The 15,623-nt window shown below is 38.2% G+C and overlaps 1 protein-coding gene across 1 annotated transcript; it reads left to right on the top strand.

Annotated features, from left to right (window-relative positions):
* Positions 1 to 2,034: 2,034 nt before the first annotated feature.
* On the top strand, positions 2,035 to 10,909 carry adnpb (activity-dependent neuroprotector homeobox b). Its single transcript, XM_051097029.1, has 4 exons — positions 2,035 to 2,411; positions 5,469 to 5,584; positions 6,825 to 6,917; positions 7,020 to 10,909. The coding sequence occupies exons 2-4, from the start codon at positions 5,477 to 5,479 to the stop codon at positions 9,822 to 9,824; spliced, it is 3,006 nt and encodes a 1,001-aa protein (XP_050952986.1). The 5' UTR covers positions 2,035 to 2,411; positions 5,469 to 5,476; the 3' UTR covers positions 9,825 to 10,909.
* The last annotated feature ends 4,714 nt before the right edge of the window (positions 10,910 to 15,623 follow it).

Below are 15,623 nucleotides of genomic sequence, written 5' to 3'. Positions count from 1 at the left end.
CAGTCTAAATCCAGAAGAACTGTGGCAACGTCTCCAAGATGTTTTAAGAAACCTACCTGCAAGGCTACGTGAAAAACTATGTGCAAGTGCACCTAGGGCAAACGCTGCTTTAAACGCAAAGGATGGTCACACCAAGTGTTGATTTAATTTAGTTATTAGAAGTTAATTGATAAAGAAACTCTATTTATGACATTATTTTTGACAGCATCCTAATTGTAAACCAGTTTTACACAAGTGCCTAAAACCTTTAACAGTACTGTAGCTTTGCAGGTAGGTCCCTTGAAGCATCTTGGAGATGTTGCTACAGTTCTTCTGGGTTTAGTCTGTCTCGGTTTGTCGTGTTTCATTCCAGACAGACTGGATGATGATGAGATCAGATCAGTGTGTGGAGCACTGGCTGTTGTCAGACTCCTTGTACTAAGAAAAATCCCACTGGATTATTACGATTAATGGCTCAGTGAATGTTTGGTAACACTACAGCAAAAGATAGAAATGACTATCTTAAAACCATTTTAGCTGATGGAAATAGAAGTGTTTTTGTGTGTGTGAAAAACATTTAGATAATGTAAGGAGCTTTTTTTCTACTGTGAAGAACCTTTCCTGCAACAGAAAGGTCCCATAGATGTTAAAGGTTCTTCATGGAACCATCAAAGCCAATAAAAAGAAAAAATATAAGTCTTTTATCTAGACTATCCACCTTATTCTTCAACAAGGTTTATTAGCTGCTATAAAGAAAAATGAGAAGAATAACAACTTGCTGTAAACAGTTAAACTGTTTGCACTACAAACCAGTGTGGTCATAATTAAGATAAAAAAAGGTGGATAATCTTAAAAATATAGGTTCCGTAATGGCATTGATGGTTCCATGAAGAACCTTTAACATCTATGAAACCTAAAAGTCCATTATGGTTCCCTCATCTTTGGATGATTAAAATCTTCTTCACACTAAGAGAATCCTGAAAGGTTCTTTGGGCAACCCAAAATGGTTCTTCTATGACATTGCTGTGAAAATCCCCTTTTGGAACATTTAAATGTATACAGGGGCGTGATCGGGGGCCCTAACAGCGAACATGATTGCAAACAGCCACCTCGGTTAAAACCGCGTTCAACTGCGTGGTGCCTAAACGCGCTACTGTATGTATATTGATCTTTTTACCAACCTGAGAACCATTTTTGTACTTGGAGTGGCTATTAAGATTTATGCTTTGAAATAAACATTTAACATTCTGAATCATTTTGGCTATGCATCTGGATGTATGTTATTTATACACCACTTTGGACTTACATCAAAACTGGTGAAGTCTTATCATGCATTTAATTTCACACATCAGTCAGCGTCAGGAAATCAACAGCCCACATCCTAAAAGCTACTGCCATCCATTTCTTGAGTAAGTGTCTATCTCGATGACATAGCCATAGGAAATATTTTCTTCTCTCTGTGGGTTTAGTTAGAGTGTTAATTCCCAAATGACACCCAAACTAGTGTACTGCAAGCAACTGCTTGGGCGAGTTTGATGCAGCCAACACCAAGGGGGGAATAACTCCAGAGCTCAAGGGCCAGAGGGTGGGGGAAATCACCATGGCTCACAGTCTGCAACCCCAGCACTTCACATACAGAAGTAGTCCCGGTGAGTTGCGCATGAGCGCGGTACAGCGCCACCACCCGAACTCATGCTGCTCCGGCGCTGTCTGAGTACTGAGGCACTGTATACATCCGACTCTCTGCGGGGGTAGATACCAGATGCAGAATTGACGCATACGCCTCTATCCAATCAAGTTTCGGTCGATAGCGCCGCCTATGGGTTCATTGCATGTAACTGCATGTAGGGGCTGTTTACAACAATTTCAGGAGCATTTAATAAACATTCATTGCGCGCATAGACACACTCGTGCGTTTCAGGTAAGCTCAGATGGGGGTAAATATAGGACCGGTGGTCGTCTGACACCTCTCACCACATATTCCCCCACCCACCGCCTCTCTCCGTCGGCACAATGCTTTTTTTATGCTAATCAAACACACATGTCACTTCCGCCCCTTTTCACACGCCATTTTGGATAGTATAGGTACTGGACCGGGTCGTATTGTTTAAGTGGATGGCGGATTACGCTAATTGCTGTCAATTACATCGTCATCCCGCGTCTTGTGGACTGTGCATCATCGCAAACGCAATACGCGCTCGGCGGTTCACGCTCCTTCTCCTTCCAGGACCCCCGTAGACCCGCACAGACACTGCTAGATGAGTTGCAGCAGCTCATTCCCGGCAGACAGACAGCTCTGGGTCGGCCCGTGACAGGAGTCGAGCTCCCTCTTTCGGCGTGGTGTGTCCGCCCGGGAAGCGGAGGACGAGGCGCTCGGTTCGGGGGGCGGGAAAGTGACATTACGGGCTGCAGCTAGCGGGAACCCGGGCCAGGTAACGTTAAACTCACTCCCGGTTGTGCGTTTGTGGTACGAAACCGAATGAGAATGAACTAAGAGACCGGCTAACTTACCAATAACAACTGGAGGTAATCTGAAAGGACTCTCAGGTGGAAAACGTAGCTAATTCAGTTTGTCATACAGCAGTGAATGAAAAATAAAGTTTTTATTGACGTGTTCTTACCGTTGTAAGTGTCACTGAGGGGTTGGAAGCAAACCGGGGGTCGTTATCATTCACACAAACCCTAAATCAGACCGCTCGCTCCAGCCCGCCGTTATATCTCCGTTTGCTTTGACAGTTAGCCTAACTCATCACGAAAAGCTCGCTGCAACGAATCAATCGTTAAAGGGACCGTTAACTAAAGATAAAACAAATTATGTCATTGTTTATTCGCCTTCATGTTGTCCCGTATGACTTTCTAAATCAACTAAATGAAATGTCAGTCAGAATGACAGCCTCAGTTTTATTGTTTGGAAAAAAAGATGCACTGAAAGTGAATGGTGACTGACATCTTTTGTGTTTCACAGATAAAAGAAAGTCGTGTATGAGGCAATCTTAGATTGAATGAATGATTTTAGTCATTTTTGTGTTTTTGTTTTTGGTGCACTGTCCTTAATTAACGAAGAAGCGCTGTCAGTTCAGCACGTCCAGTTTTACTAATAAGGAAACAAATTTGGCGCTTAAGTTACTTGATTTGATCTCGTTTGACATGTCAACAAACCAAACAGACCAACGTGTGACTCTTATTGGTCTCTAATTGGCCAGTTGTTTTCCTCGTCATTGTGTTGTCATACTTATATACTTGCTACTTGAATTTGTTCTGTGTAATTTGTAATGATTGTTGGTCTTTGAATAGCCAGTGTGATATTTACTTTAGTATTTAGCATCCTGGGTAGTATACATGTCAGTTTGTAAATTGCAGTGCTTGAATTTGACATTTAGACAGCTTATGTTTATCATGCTGTGTGTTTTAATATACAATATTGCTTTCACAACTGTAGCTTTGGTGTTAGGCCTTTGATGAAAATGTATTTGACAGCACTGTGTTTTTCTCATCAACACAGGGTGCGTGTGTTTGGATATGGACGACCATTGAACACAGTGTGACACATATTTTAATTTCCAGTTTCATTTGTTGAGATATGCTTGTGTACATGCAAATGCATGTAAACCAAGGCAGCTGTATGTTAGGAGATCATCACATAACCTCCACCCAGAGCAGACACTGCAGATACGGCTTTCCACGCACTGGCCTCTGCTGCTGCCTCGACAGGAGGCGCCATTCCAGGGCTGTAATGCAGAAGCCTGCACAAAAAAAGGGAGCGGAAAAAGGGCAGGCAGAACAGGGAGAGGCTTATATAACATGGAGGAAGAGCTGTCCTCTAGCGCCATCTAGAAAGGATGGGAGAAAGTCAGTGAGGAGATGAGGAACGCCTAACCAAAGAGAGAGAGCCCCTATTCAGTGCCGAAGTGAAACTGCTGCTCTTTGTTCAAGCAGGGTGTACCGTATGATGCTCGTCATTAGGGACGCCAAGAGCCGATGCAGGTTTTCCATGAAGGCAGGTCAGATAGGTACATGACCTTTGACCTTACTTGATCTTTGACCTAATTTTTGAGCTATACAGTGGAATCGGCTTTATTTAGTGTTGCGTTTGCCTGCTTGGCTCTTCATGTACAATGTTCGTTAGAGCGGAGATCTGCAATGCCGATACTGTAGGATGTTGGCCGCAGATTCATTGGATGCCTTTGTGTTTTTTAGTTGTGCGATTGTATTTTGAAATAGTGCCATTTCAGACATTAAGTGCTGAAGCACTTGTACTTGGTGCTTGGAAAGGTTTTGATTTGCTTTATTACATGTAAAATAGTTTGTTTATATATATATATATATATATACACACACACACACACACACACACACTGCGATTCAAAACTTTGGAGTCAGTATGATTTAAAAAAATAAAAAGTAAAAAAAATTAATACTTTTATTCAGCAAAGATGAAGGAAATTGTGAGAGTAAAGATGCACCAGAAGTGACAGTAGATTTCAGTTTGAAATGATGTTCTTTTGAACTTTGTTCATCAAAGAATCCTGAAAAATAAAGCATATAATAAAGCATTTTCACAAAAAAAAAAAGAGGAACACAGCTGTTTTGGACATAATAATAATAATAACTTATGTTAGTAATAAAATGTTAATAATAAAAAACCCACCTAGTATATTAAAATAATTTCTGAAGGATTATGTGACACAGAAGACTGGATTAATGCTGCTGAAAATTCAGCTTTGCCATCACAGGAATACATTTATTTTTAATTTTTTTGAAACAGAAAGCAGCTATTTTAAAATGTAATAATATTTATATATTTTTGTTCACATAAATGCATCTCATAATTAAAACAAAAAATCATTAATGAATTCAGTTCCTTTTTAACAATATATAGGGTTGTGTCCTTTTGTTTGGCTCACTAACACAAACTTCAGACAGAGGTTGATTTTATTTTTATTTTTTTTAATCATCACCTCATACATCGACTCTCCCTATTCTCATTGACATTCTCATTTATAGAAGTAGCTTTGATGATAATTGCATGCCACCATACAAAAGCCGCAAATTAGTTTCCTGTTGTGAAACGTCTCTTTGGAATTTAATTCATAAATACATTTGTTGGTTGTGGTTTTCCATGAAGAAATAAAAGGTTGGAACACACTATTGTAGAAGAAGAAAGCGAGATTGTACGGTCTCGAAAGTAAGTTGGCTTTTTGCTGTCTGTGTTTAGTATGCAGCTCATTTTCCCAGACTGTGATGAGAAAGATGCTGTCTGACTCATTTGTTTTGCTTTAGACCTTTTCCTCTGCTAGTGACCATTTCTCTGACATGAGCTTGTGTTTATTATTTGAATTAAGGTGCATTTAAACGGTCACATTGATGGTGTCACAGTGAGATATATGATTCATGTATTATTCATGTATATTTTCTCTGAAATCTTTCAAACAATACAAAATGTGTATTATTCATTCATGATGGTAATAATGTGACAAATTTATTTTCAGGTGGCAGAATGTTTCAACTCCCAGTGAATAACCTCAGCAGTCTAAGGAAAGCTAGGAAGAATGTGAAAAAAGTGCTGGGTGACATTGGCTTAGAGTTTTGCAAGGAGCACATTGATGTAAGTAAATGTCTGAGGTTAAAATAAGCAAAGAAGTACATGTTCACCATCGTGGAGACAGCTTCAAATGATTTAGTGTTTCCACGTTGCATTCTTTGTCACAGTGTTACCATTAGCTCTGTAGGTGTGAAATCTGTGGTCAATCAGCTTGTTGGTATGCTTTTACCATTCATTTTCAAACCTTGAATCTTAACAGTATTTTTTTTTTTTTTTACACATATGGAGCTATTTCTTTAGATTATGAAGTAGGCCCATGTGAACATTTAGTATTTAACATTGACAGAAATAAATTTCCCTCCCTTGTTTTTGAATAAATTCAGAACTTTTGTTGCCTGACAAAATTCCTGTGTGATTGTACTAAAATTATTACGTGCCACTAGTTCCATTTTTTTCCAATATTATGGAGACAGAATACTATAAAGGAAAATCTGTGTGGAGGTTAAATGTGTGTATTGATTATAAAGGCTAATAAGCAACTTTGTGAATATCAGTGTGATTTTTTTTTTTTTTTTTTTTTTTTTTTTTTTTTTTTTAAATGCACATTTTGGCTGTTATATTTCCTAAAGACCATACCTGGAATCTAGTTGCTTGCTTGTGATCTTTAAGAAATAACTTTTTAATAACATCTTATTGAAACCTCAAGTAGCAAAACTATCCGCCTTTTTCTTTAACGCGAAAGTAAGCCTATGGGTGAGACTTCCGGTTCATTAGCCACTATAGGGAAGTAACAATTACAAGAGAGGAATAACAATGTGCAGTTAACGGTAAAACTGCACTACAAACCAGTGTGTTCATAATTAGGATTATACATGAAAATAATATGGTACAACACACCAGTTTGCAAAATCAAGCAGCAAATCGAGCTGTTTTGTATAGCTAAAAATAACAGGAAGCCAGGCTGAGACCAGAAGCCAGACCCATAAAATTTACAAATGGCTGCACCCACTCTTACAGGAAGAAAAAGGTGGAGAGGCCGTTTTTAATTTGTTTTCTGCTAATTTATTTTGTTTTATTTTATTTTGTGTGAACTGTTTGAGTCATTGATTCAGTGCAAAACAATTCATTAGTTGCTCCCATTCTTCATTCGTTTCCACACCCTTCTCTTTTTACACTGAAGTACATGTGCAAAGCATTTGAAAAATTTCTACCACAAAGACTTTTTATATGGTCTTAATCTTTATTGTATTGTGACAACCTTGTACATTCCTTTACATTCTATACTTTTCTTTTTCCCCTCCAGGACTATAAGGACTTTGTTCCCAATGAGTTCTACATTAAGAACACCACATGGGACGATGTGTGCATGTGGGATCCCTCAATGACCAAATCACAAGTGAGTAGTAACTTAAATCTTACTAAAGGGAAGGAGGAAATAATTTTTTGTGTAAACCTATCTCCATTTGTCTTTACTCATTTGTCCTCTTTGTCTTTTTAGGACTACCGCTCAAAGCCGTTCTGTTGTTCAGGATGTACATTCTCCTCAAAGTTTTTCTCCGCCTACAAGAGTCACTTTCGTAATGTGCACAGCGAGGACTTTGAAAACCGCATTCTCCTTAACTGCCCCTATTGCACTTACAATGGGAACAAAAAGACTTTGGAGACACACATCAGACTGTTTCATATGCCCAACAATGTCATGCGCCAGAATGCTGGAGGACTTCAAGGAGCAGGGGTTGGCTTGAAGGATGGTGTTCGCTTGGATAAGACACGTGATAATATAGAGCAAGCAGTGTACTACTGCAAGAAATGCACTTACAGGGACCCGCTTTATAATGTAGTGCGAAAGCATATCTACCGGGAACATTTCCAGCACGTAGCGGCACCATACTTAGTAAGGCCTGGTGAGAAGACAACACCAGCCAATGGAACAACAGCAGGCTCTGGTACAGGGAGCAATGCCGATTCTGGTGGAACCAACAGTACGAGCACAGCCATCCACTGCAAACGTTGCCTCTTTGTACCTCGTACCTATGAAGCACTTGTCCAGCATGTGATTGAGGACCATGAGCGCATTGGTTATCAAGTTACTGCTATGATTGGACACACCAATGTGGTGGTACCTCGGGCAAAGCCTGTGATTATGGTGTCCCCTAAAGCTCAGGGCGATAAGGGCATCATTGGTGTAATGCCAAAGGGTACGGTACTGACTGGAGTGCGGCCTTTATCAACTCAGCAGCTGAGTCGTATTGTTATTCCTAAAGGGAGTTTAAACTCAAGTGCGCTCCTGTCAGGTGTTCATCTGAAGCAGGGGGCATTTGGTCTGAAGCCAGGGACTACACAATCCTTGACCATTGGAGGACAACAGGTGCAGCTTTCAATCCCGCAACAGTCTCAAACAAGCAAACCGCAGCTTTCTGCTAGTCTTCGTAGTTCGGTTTCTGGATCATCATCCACTTCCATACTAAAGATCCCTCAACTCAACTCTCGAGTTCAGGCAGCAGCTACTACGGTGTCTTCTGTTACTTCCAAGAAGGGCAATTCTGTCATTGGCACGTCGTACACTCAAAAATGGAAGATCTGCACCATCTGCAATGAACTCTTTCCAGAAAATGTATACAGTTCGCATTTTGAAAAGGAGCACAAAGCGGAGAAGGTGCCGGCGGTGGCCAACTACATCATGAAAATTCATAACTTCACTAGTAAATGCTTATACTGCAACCGTTACCTACCTAGCGACACGCTTCTTAACCACATGTTGATACATGGCTTATCTTGCCCACACTGCAGGGCCACGTTCAACGATGTGGAAAAAATGGTTACCCATATGCGAGGGGTGCATCCCAATGAATCTGTTGGGCCACGGACAGACTCCCCACTTACATTTGACCTCACGCTTCAGCAGGGAAATCCCAAGAATGTCCAGCTGATCGTCACCACGTATAACATGCGGGATGCCCCAGAAGAATCGGTGGCATTCCACGCCCAAAACAACGCATTACCACCATCATTGCAGGGGAACAAACCCATCATTCAACCAGTCCCAAAGATACCCTCGGATGCCTCAGACGCCCTACCGGCTAAGGCTACACCGCAAGCGGCTGTACCTTATAAGAAGGATGTAGGCAAAACACTTTGTCCTCTCTGCTTTTCAATTCTTAAGGGTCCTATCTCAGATTCCCTAGCTCACCATTTGCGTGACCGCCATCAAGTTATACAAACAGTTCATCCTGTAGAGAAGAAGTTGACCTACAAATGCATCCATTGCCTTGGCGTCTACACTAGTAACATGACGGCTTCCACGATCACTTTGCATCTAGTGCACTGCCGCGGTGTCAGCAAAACTCAGAATGGCCGACCTGCTCCCTCGGCACGAGTTGCACAGGCCCAGGGGGCTGGTCTCAAACGGGCAGGTTTAGCAAACTTCGACCAAACTGAGCCAAAGAGACGGAAATCTGCAACCGATGACCAGACTGGGCAAAGCTCACCCCTTACAACTGACAAACAAGAAGAACCTGTAGTCTTTGCCTTGGACCCAAAGGGTTATGAAAATGAGTCCTATGAGACAAGAAAAGCTTTCCTCACTCAGTACTTCAACAGGCAGCCTTACCCCACTCGTCGAGAGGTGGAGAAGCTTGCGTCCAGTCTCTGGCTTTGGAAATCTGACATTGCGAGCCACTTCTCGAATCGAAGGAGGAGGTGTATGCTGAACTGTGAAACCTTAAACACTCGGGTCCTGCTGGGATTTAAAATGGAAGACGTTACAGATTTGCAACATCCCATGAACTTTGACTCCAAGTGCTATTTCAAGAACCATAACCGTGAACATAAAAGACGAACTACTAGATTTCGGATAGGCCGATCTGCCAATGCCATTCGGCAAAAAGCTACAACCAATGGTGACCTGCAGCAGAAGCATGGGATGCTAGCAAGGGTTTCCGCCAAAGCCTCACTCTACTCGAATGGTCAAAAGGCCATCTTAGGGAGCAACTGCAATGACTCAGTGAAGAGCACCTTAAAACCTGGAGCACTTGTCAATTCTGAACCAATTGCTGTGGACTCGGACAGCGATCATGAGGAGAATGTGCAGAATGCACAGTCACTTAATAGTGAAGAACCAGAGACAAATGATAAAGTGGATGGGAGTGACTCTGAAATCAGGGAGGACACCCACAGCGAAAACGGTTATGGGTCAGAAGACTTGTTAAACGAAACAAAACAGCAAATGGAAGAGTGCCAGTCAGGTATCACAACAAACAAGCTTGAACAATCAGAGACTCAGTTAACCAAGCAACAGGTCTGATTTCTGGACAGGGTTAATAAAATGCACATGTATACTATTGCGTTATGTTTGACGTACACCAACAATGCTGCCTCATTGAACTTCTAGACCTTAGTTACAGAAAGTAGCTATAAGGTTCTGCTTTTCCCTCAACTCCTAAAGCCATTTGAGAAAGGCAAAAAAGTGATATTTTGCATTTTGAAATATGAAGATGAATGCGAATTTTGATTGTGAAGCTGGGGATAACTTTTCCTCAAGACAGTGAAAGAAAAAGCTCAACATTTACCAAACAGTACATGATTTGCCTTCAGTTTATGTTTCTTTAACATAACTAGAAACATACTTGTTATTGTGGCAAAAGGAGTGTTTATTAGAGCCAACAGGTATTCTTGAATTTCATGTTATCACATAGTATCAGTAGTGTATATTTGTACAGTCTTTTAGATATGTCTAAGGAGATGTTTAGGTGTACTCACTGATGGGGAAAAAAAAAAGATTTGCTATACTTTTTGTGCTCACGCTTAATGGTCATATGTTCTACTTTGGTTCACATGGACAATGGATGTGGCTTCGGTGGCTGTTTTTCCTGTTTACTTTTATTAACAAAAGTATAGCATTTTGCTAAAAATATATCAAAGTATAAATAATGCAAAATAAAAGAACATATCTTTTGCTTTTGTTTTGCCTGTTTATAATTGAAGCATCTTTTTTATAAATATGTATTTACCATCCTGTAACTTGTTTTGCTTCCAGAGCAGCTTTTCATACATCCACATCTGCCCTAACGTAAGAGTACATGGCAGTTAAATTGACCACTGTAGCATTGTGCTAGTAGATTAGCCTGTGTTTGGTTCAGCCTTCGCTGACTGTTTTCTTTTTCAACAATTACACACTCTTTCTCCTCCAGCTGGGCTCCTGTTGTGACCTGGGGTCCAGAATGAGCATCTCTATTCAGTCTAACTTTCTGTATGTTTAAATTTGTGACCTCCAGTTTCTGTTGTCTGTTGTTTTTGTTCTGTTTGTCCCCTTTAATCTATTTTTCTTTGTCACTGCAAACATTTCTGAACAATAAAGTGCTGTATTGTCCTTCTCACAATGTTTCTAATCCTGACCTGACTCTATTTTCTTTGTCTTTTTCAACCTGTGACTTTCTAGTTATGCTGTTTTGGTCCACTGCAAACTTTACGTTTCAAGGCGTTTCTTTTCTATTGTGGACTAATATGTAAAGCATTGTGTATAGTATTCATAAAAAATAATATTTCTTAATATTAAGTGTTCTCGAAACACCTCACGGTGCAGTTCTCTGGTCTTTTTGTCATTAGTTTTCATGGCCACAAAAATTGTTAATGTATTCCCAGATAACACATTTACATCTGCAAGATGTCTGTTAAAGATCACTTGATCTGGAAAGCATCTGCTGCGTACAAACATCTGACAGACGTCTGTAAGATGTCAGTTTTAAATACATTCCAAATCAAAAACATCTTAAAGATATCTAATAAAGACATTTAAAAGGAAAACGTCCTACAGACGAATTGCAAATGAGCAAATGCTAAAAAATATGTCTTTCAGATGCGGACGTCAAATAGACGTCTCTGATACGTGTGCTATCCGGGTTATTAAAATTAGTAAGGGAGCTTTCTGGACAATGAAATAGAAGTGAAGAGAGTAATGGAGATTTAATTAAAAAACATAGGCTGCATGTTAGGGCTGGCTGTTGACACAAATTTCACACTTCCATTTGATTTTGATTCACAAGCTTGCGATTCGATTGGAATGGTTATCAATTATTTTGGATATATTTCAGGTACAGTAGCCTACATGCCAGATTTTCTCAAGGAAAAAAAACTAATGCTGTAAAATATACGTGATAGTCAGTTGGTACTACATTACTATAATACGGAGGTTAAAATTAACTGATTTGTTTACAAATGCTTAAATTACACTCACTGACTTTATAATAAGAAAGTTAGAATTACATAATTATGTCTACTCCCATTCATTTTCTGAAATAAACATTTAAAAAGTGGCTGTCAAAAAATTTGATGGATTTATTGAATTGTCAAATAGTCTTAAAGAGTACAAATTTTAATGATATGGTGCACCTATTTAGTAAATTCTCTCTAGCGCTCATTTTTTCTAGGTAACGAGTTTATAGTCGCCGAATATGTGTTTTCTGAGGTAAATGTGACGTTATGTGATATTGTTTACAAGCTGTTACATACTGACTTCTTTGCACGGTTAAAACACTGGGAAAAAACGTATATGACTTAAGTTAAGACGTTCATCGGCATAACAACTGCGCAAAGTTTGCACGTTGCTTGTGTGATATCCATTGGCTCACCTTCGTCGTTTAAAACGAATATTTCCAATATTGCGACATTACCGCAAACCACGACGCTTATGTCTTAAACGCAGGGAGACGTGAAAGAGGAATAAACTCGGTATGCCGCGCTGTCGCAGCGTAAGTAACGAATTAAAAGTAACGAGTTCTGTTTCGTTTCTTCTCCTTGTGGTTTTAAATAGATTTAAAAACAATGTATGTACTTTTAACCTCAAATGCTTGTCTTGTTTTGTCTCTTCGTAACGCATGCGTAGTCAATGTAATCTGGGTCAATACAGTTAGGGTATGTCGAAAAACTCCCATCTCGTTTTCTTCCCCAACTTCAAAATCGTGAACAAAAAGTGAACATGGAAAAAAGACCAAACGCCTTTAAAAAAAAGGTAAAAACAGCAATGTAGCAGGATTTTGAAGTTGAAGAAGAAAACGAGATGGGAGTTTTTTCCGACATACCCTAACTGTACTGACCCGGATTACACAGACTAGGCATGCGCGTCGCAGAGACCAGACAAGACGAGTCTTTGAGGTTAAAAAGTATATCAATTGTCAATTTGTTTAGAAAATAACTAATGACCGATAGATAAGACCCTTCTTCCTCGGCTGGGATCGTTTAGAGCCATTGAAGCTGCATTTACACTACATTTTGGAAATTCAAATTTGGAAGTTCATTTAAGTCCACTATATGGAGATAATTCATGAAATGTTTTCCTCAAGAAACATAATTTCTTTATGACTGAAGAAGGAAAGACATGAACATCTTGGATGACGAAGGGGTGAGTAAATTATCTGTACATTTTTGTTCTGGAAGTGAACTGATCCATTAAAGCGGAGGAGAAAATCAGTTCATCTGCCGCTTCTTATGAACTGAGGCGCTACAGAGATCTGTCACTCCACATTAAACAGCGCCTAAACGTAATTTATTCTTTGAATATCGTATAAAAGTAATAAAAAAAAGACAGAATTTGAAATATGAGACTTTGTTTCATTTCAAAAGTAACAAAGTACAAAGCTTGCGATTTATTAAACGGAAGGTGCACTACAATGTTCCATTAATTAACTACACTACCGTTCAAAAGTTTGGGGTCAGTCCATTTTTATTGTTTCTTTTTTTTTTTTTTAAAGAAATTAATACTTTTATTCACCAAGGATGTATTAAGTTAATAATTAAAAGTTTATTAAAAGTTAATAATAAATAATTTACATTGTTATAAAATATTTATATTTTGAATAAACACTGTACTTTTTAAACTTGTCATTCATGAAAGAATCCTGAAAAAAAAAAAAAAATCACAGGTTCCAAAAAATATTTGGCAGCACAACTGTTGATATTATCCAACATTGATCATTCTAATAATAAATCCACATATTAGAATGATTTCTGAAGGATCATGTGACACTTAAGACTGGAGTAACAGCTGATAAAAATTCAGCTTTTCATCACAGGAATAAATTCTATTTTAAAGTATGTTAAAATAAAAAACATTATTTTATATTGTAAAAACATTTTGCAATATTACTGTTTTTTTTCTATATTTTTAATCAAATAAATGCAGCCTTGATGAGCATAAGAGACTTCTTTAAAGACTATTACAAGTCTTACTGACCCCAAACTTTTGAACGGTAGTGTATGTTAACAATGTTAACATTAATTAACAGGTTAAACTAATCGATTCTTGGGTTTTAAGAATCTATACCCTGATAGCACACATACATAACAGAGATGTCTATTTAACGTCTACATTTACATCTGGAAAGACGTATATTTTTAGATAGTTTGCCCATCTGCAATACGTCTATCAGATGTCAAATATTAAATGTCTTTAAGATGTTCTTGATTTAGAACATATGTAAAACTGACATCTTACAGACTTCTGTCAGATGTTTGTACACAGCAGATGCTTTCCAGATCAAGTGATCTTTAACAGACATCTTGCAGACATGTATGTGCTTTCTGGGTAATGTTTCGTTAAAATGAGAATTGATTCAAATCGAGAAATCGATATTTTTAACACTTTTACTTGTAGCTTTTTCCCTACATAAAATTGAACATGTTTCACCATCCGTTTCACTGCTGTAATATCTCTGAGTAAAATGGGGTATTTATTAACTGGATTGTTAAAAAATGATAAAAAGTGGAAAGAGGTGAGGGATTGAAAAACAAAAGAGGCTTCTGCTTTTATATCAGACGAGATGACAGAGATTGTTCTCTGTATGCCGTGAATTGTGTCAATTGTGACCCTGAGGTCAATCTACTCATGCCTTTGAAGAGAATACAGTATGTGAGGGGGATTTCAAAATGGAGGAGTGATATATAAGCGCACTCTCACTCTCAAAGAATGAGTTTTTTCCTGCTATGCAAGTCTGAGGGAACGAGAGCAGCATGTGTGCTCCAGTTATTGGGTGTGGGAGGGTTGGGGACTGAGGGACAGAGGCTGAAAGGAGACCCTGATGGAGGCCTGTGCATGTCCACAGAGCAGTATCAAAATGGGGAAGGGGAACATGAGAATGTCTGTGGGAAAACTCTATAGTGCCCCCTGCATTCAGACAGGAGCTCTGCCACTTCTGATGGAGAATTCCTTACTTCAGCTGGTACCTAAACACTGCTGCACATGCTTGTTCAGTTGAAATCTGATGTTTCTTTCTAGCTATTCTGTGATGTCAAGGTATAGTCAACTAATTTGAATTTATATTGGCAGGTGATGATCAGTGTTGTTATTAACTAAAACTAAAACAATTTTAGATTATCTTTCATTATAATAAATCAGTAATAAAATATAAATATTAGTGGAAAAAATTAGCTAAAAAAAAACAGAACTGTTGCCTTGAAACTAACTGAAATAAAGTGCTAAAATTTCTAAAATTAAACTGAAATAAAATAAATAATAATAATAATAACAGCTGCATAACAATTACAAAAATAAAGCTAATTATTGATAAATACTATAGTACATTAATAGTACTAATATAATACTAAGACTTAGTCAAGAATATGGTCAACTAATATGAATTTATATTAGCAGGAATAAGAAAAGAGTGAGCAGTGTTGTTATTTACTAAAATAAAAACGAATTAATTAATTTTAAACGATCTTTCATTATAATAAATCAGCAATAGAATATAAATCTTAGTTGAAAAAAAATAGAAATGTTGCCTTGAAACTAACTAAAATAAAGTGCTAAACTTAGAATTAGAAAATAAATAAAAAAGCTGCATAACAATTACGAAAAAATTAACAATTAAATAAAAAATATAATTTTAATAAAGCTAACTATTAATAATACTACAGTATATTAATAATACTTAATAATAAGTCCTGTGTCAGAATATGGTCAACTATGAATTTATATTATGCATCTGAATAGAGTGATCGGTGTGTTCTTATTAAAACTAAAATGATTTTAAATGATCTTTCGTTGTAATAAACCAGTAATAAAATATAAATCTTAGTGGAAAAACTTGGGGAAAAACAAATGTTACCT

The sequence above is a fragment of the Labeo rohita genome, chromosome 23, assembly GCF_022985175.1.
Source record: "Labeo rohita strain BAU-BD-2019 chromosome 23, IGBB_LRoh.1.0, whole genome shotgun sequence".
Lineage (NCBI taxonomy): Eukaryota > Metazoa > Chordata > Actinopteri > Cypriniformes > Cyprinidae > Labeo > Labeo rohita.
The sequence above is the reverse complement of the archived record's forward strand: the minus strand, read 5'-3'. Positions and strand labels throughout refer to the sequence as shown.

What these genes read in the sequence shown, in the direction of transcription:
- adnpb (XM_051097029.1), top strand. Translation starts at nt 5,477, where the DNA reads ATGTTTCAACTCCCAGTGAATAACCTCAGCAGTCTAAGGAAAGCTAGG. An exon ending in TTTGCAAGGAGCACATTGAT is followed by an intron (nt 5,585 to 6,824) that starts GTAAGTAAATGT and finishes TTTCCCCTCCAG; the next exon opens with GACTATAAGGACTTTGTTCC. An exon ending in CCTCAATGACCAAATCACAA is followed by an intron (nt 6,918 to 7,019) that starts GTGAGTAGTAAC and finishes TTGTCTTTTTAG; the next exon opens with GACTACCGCTCAAAGCCGTT.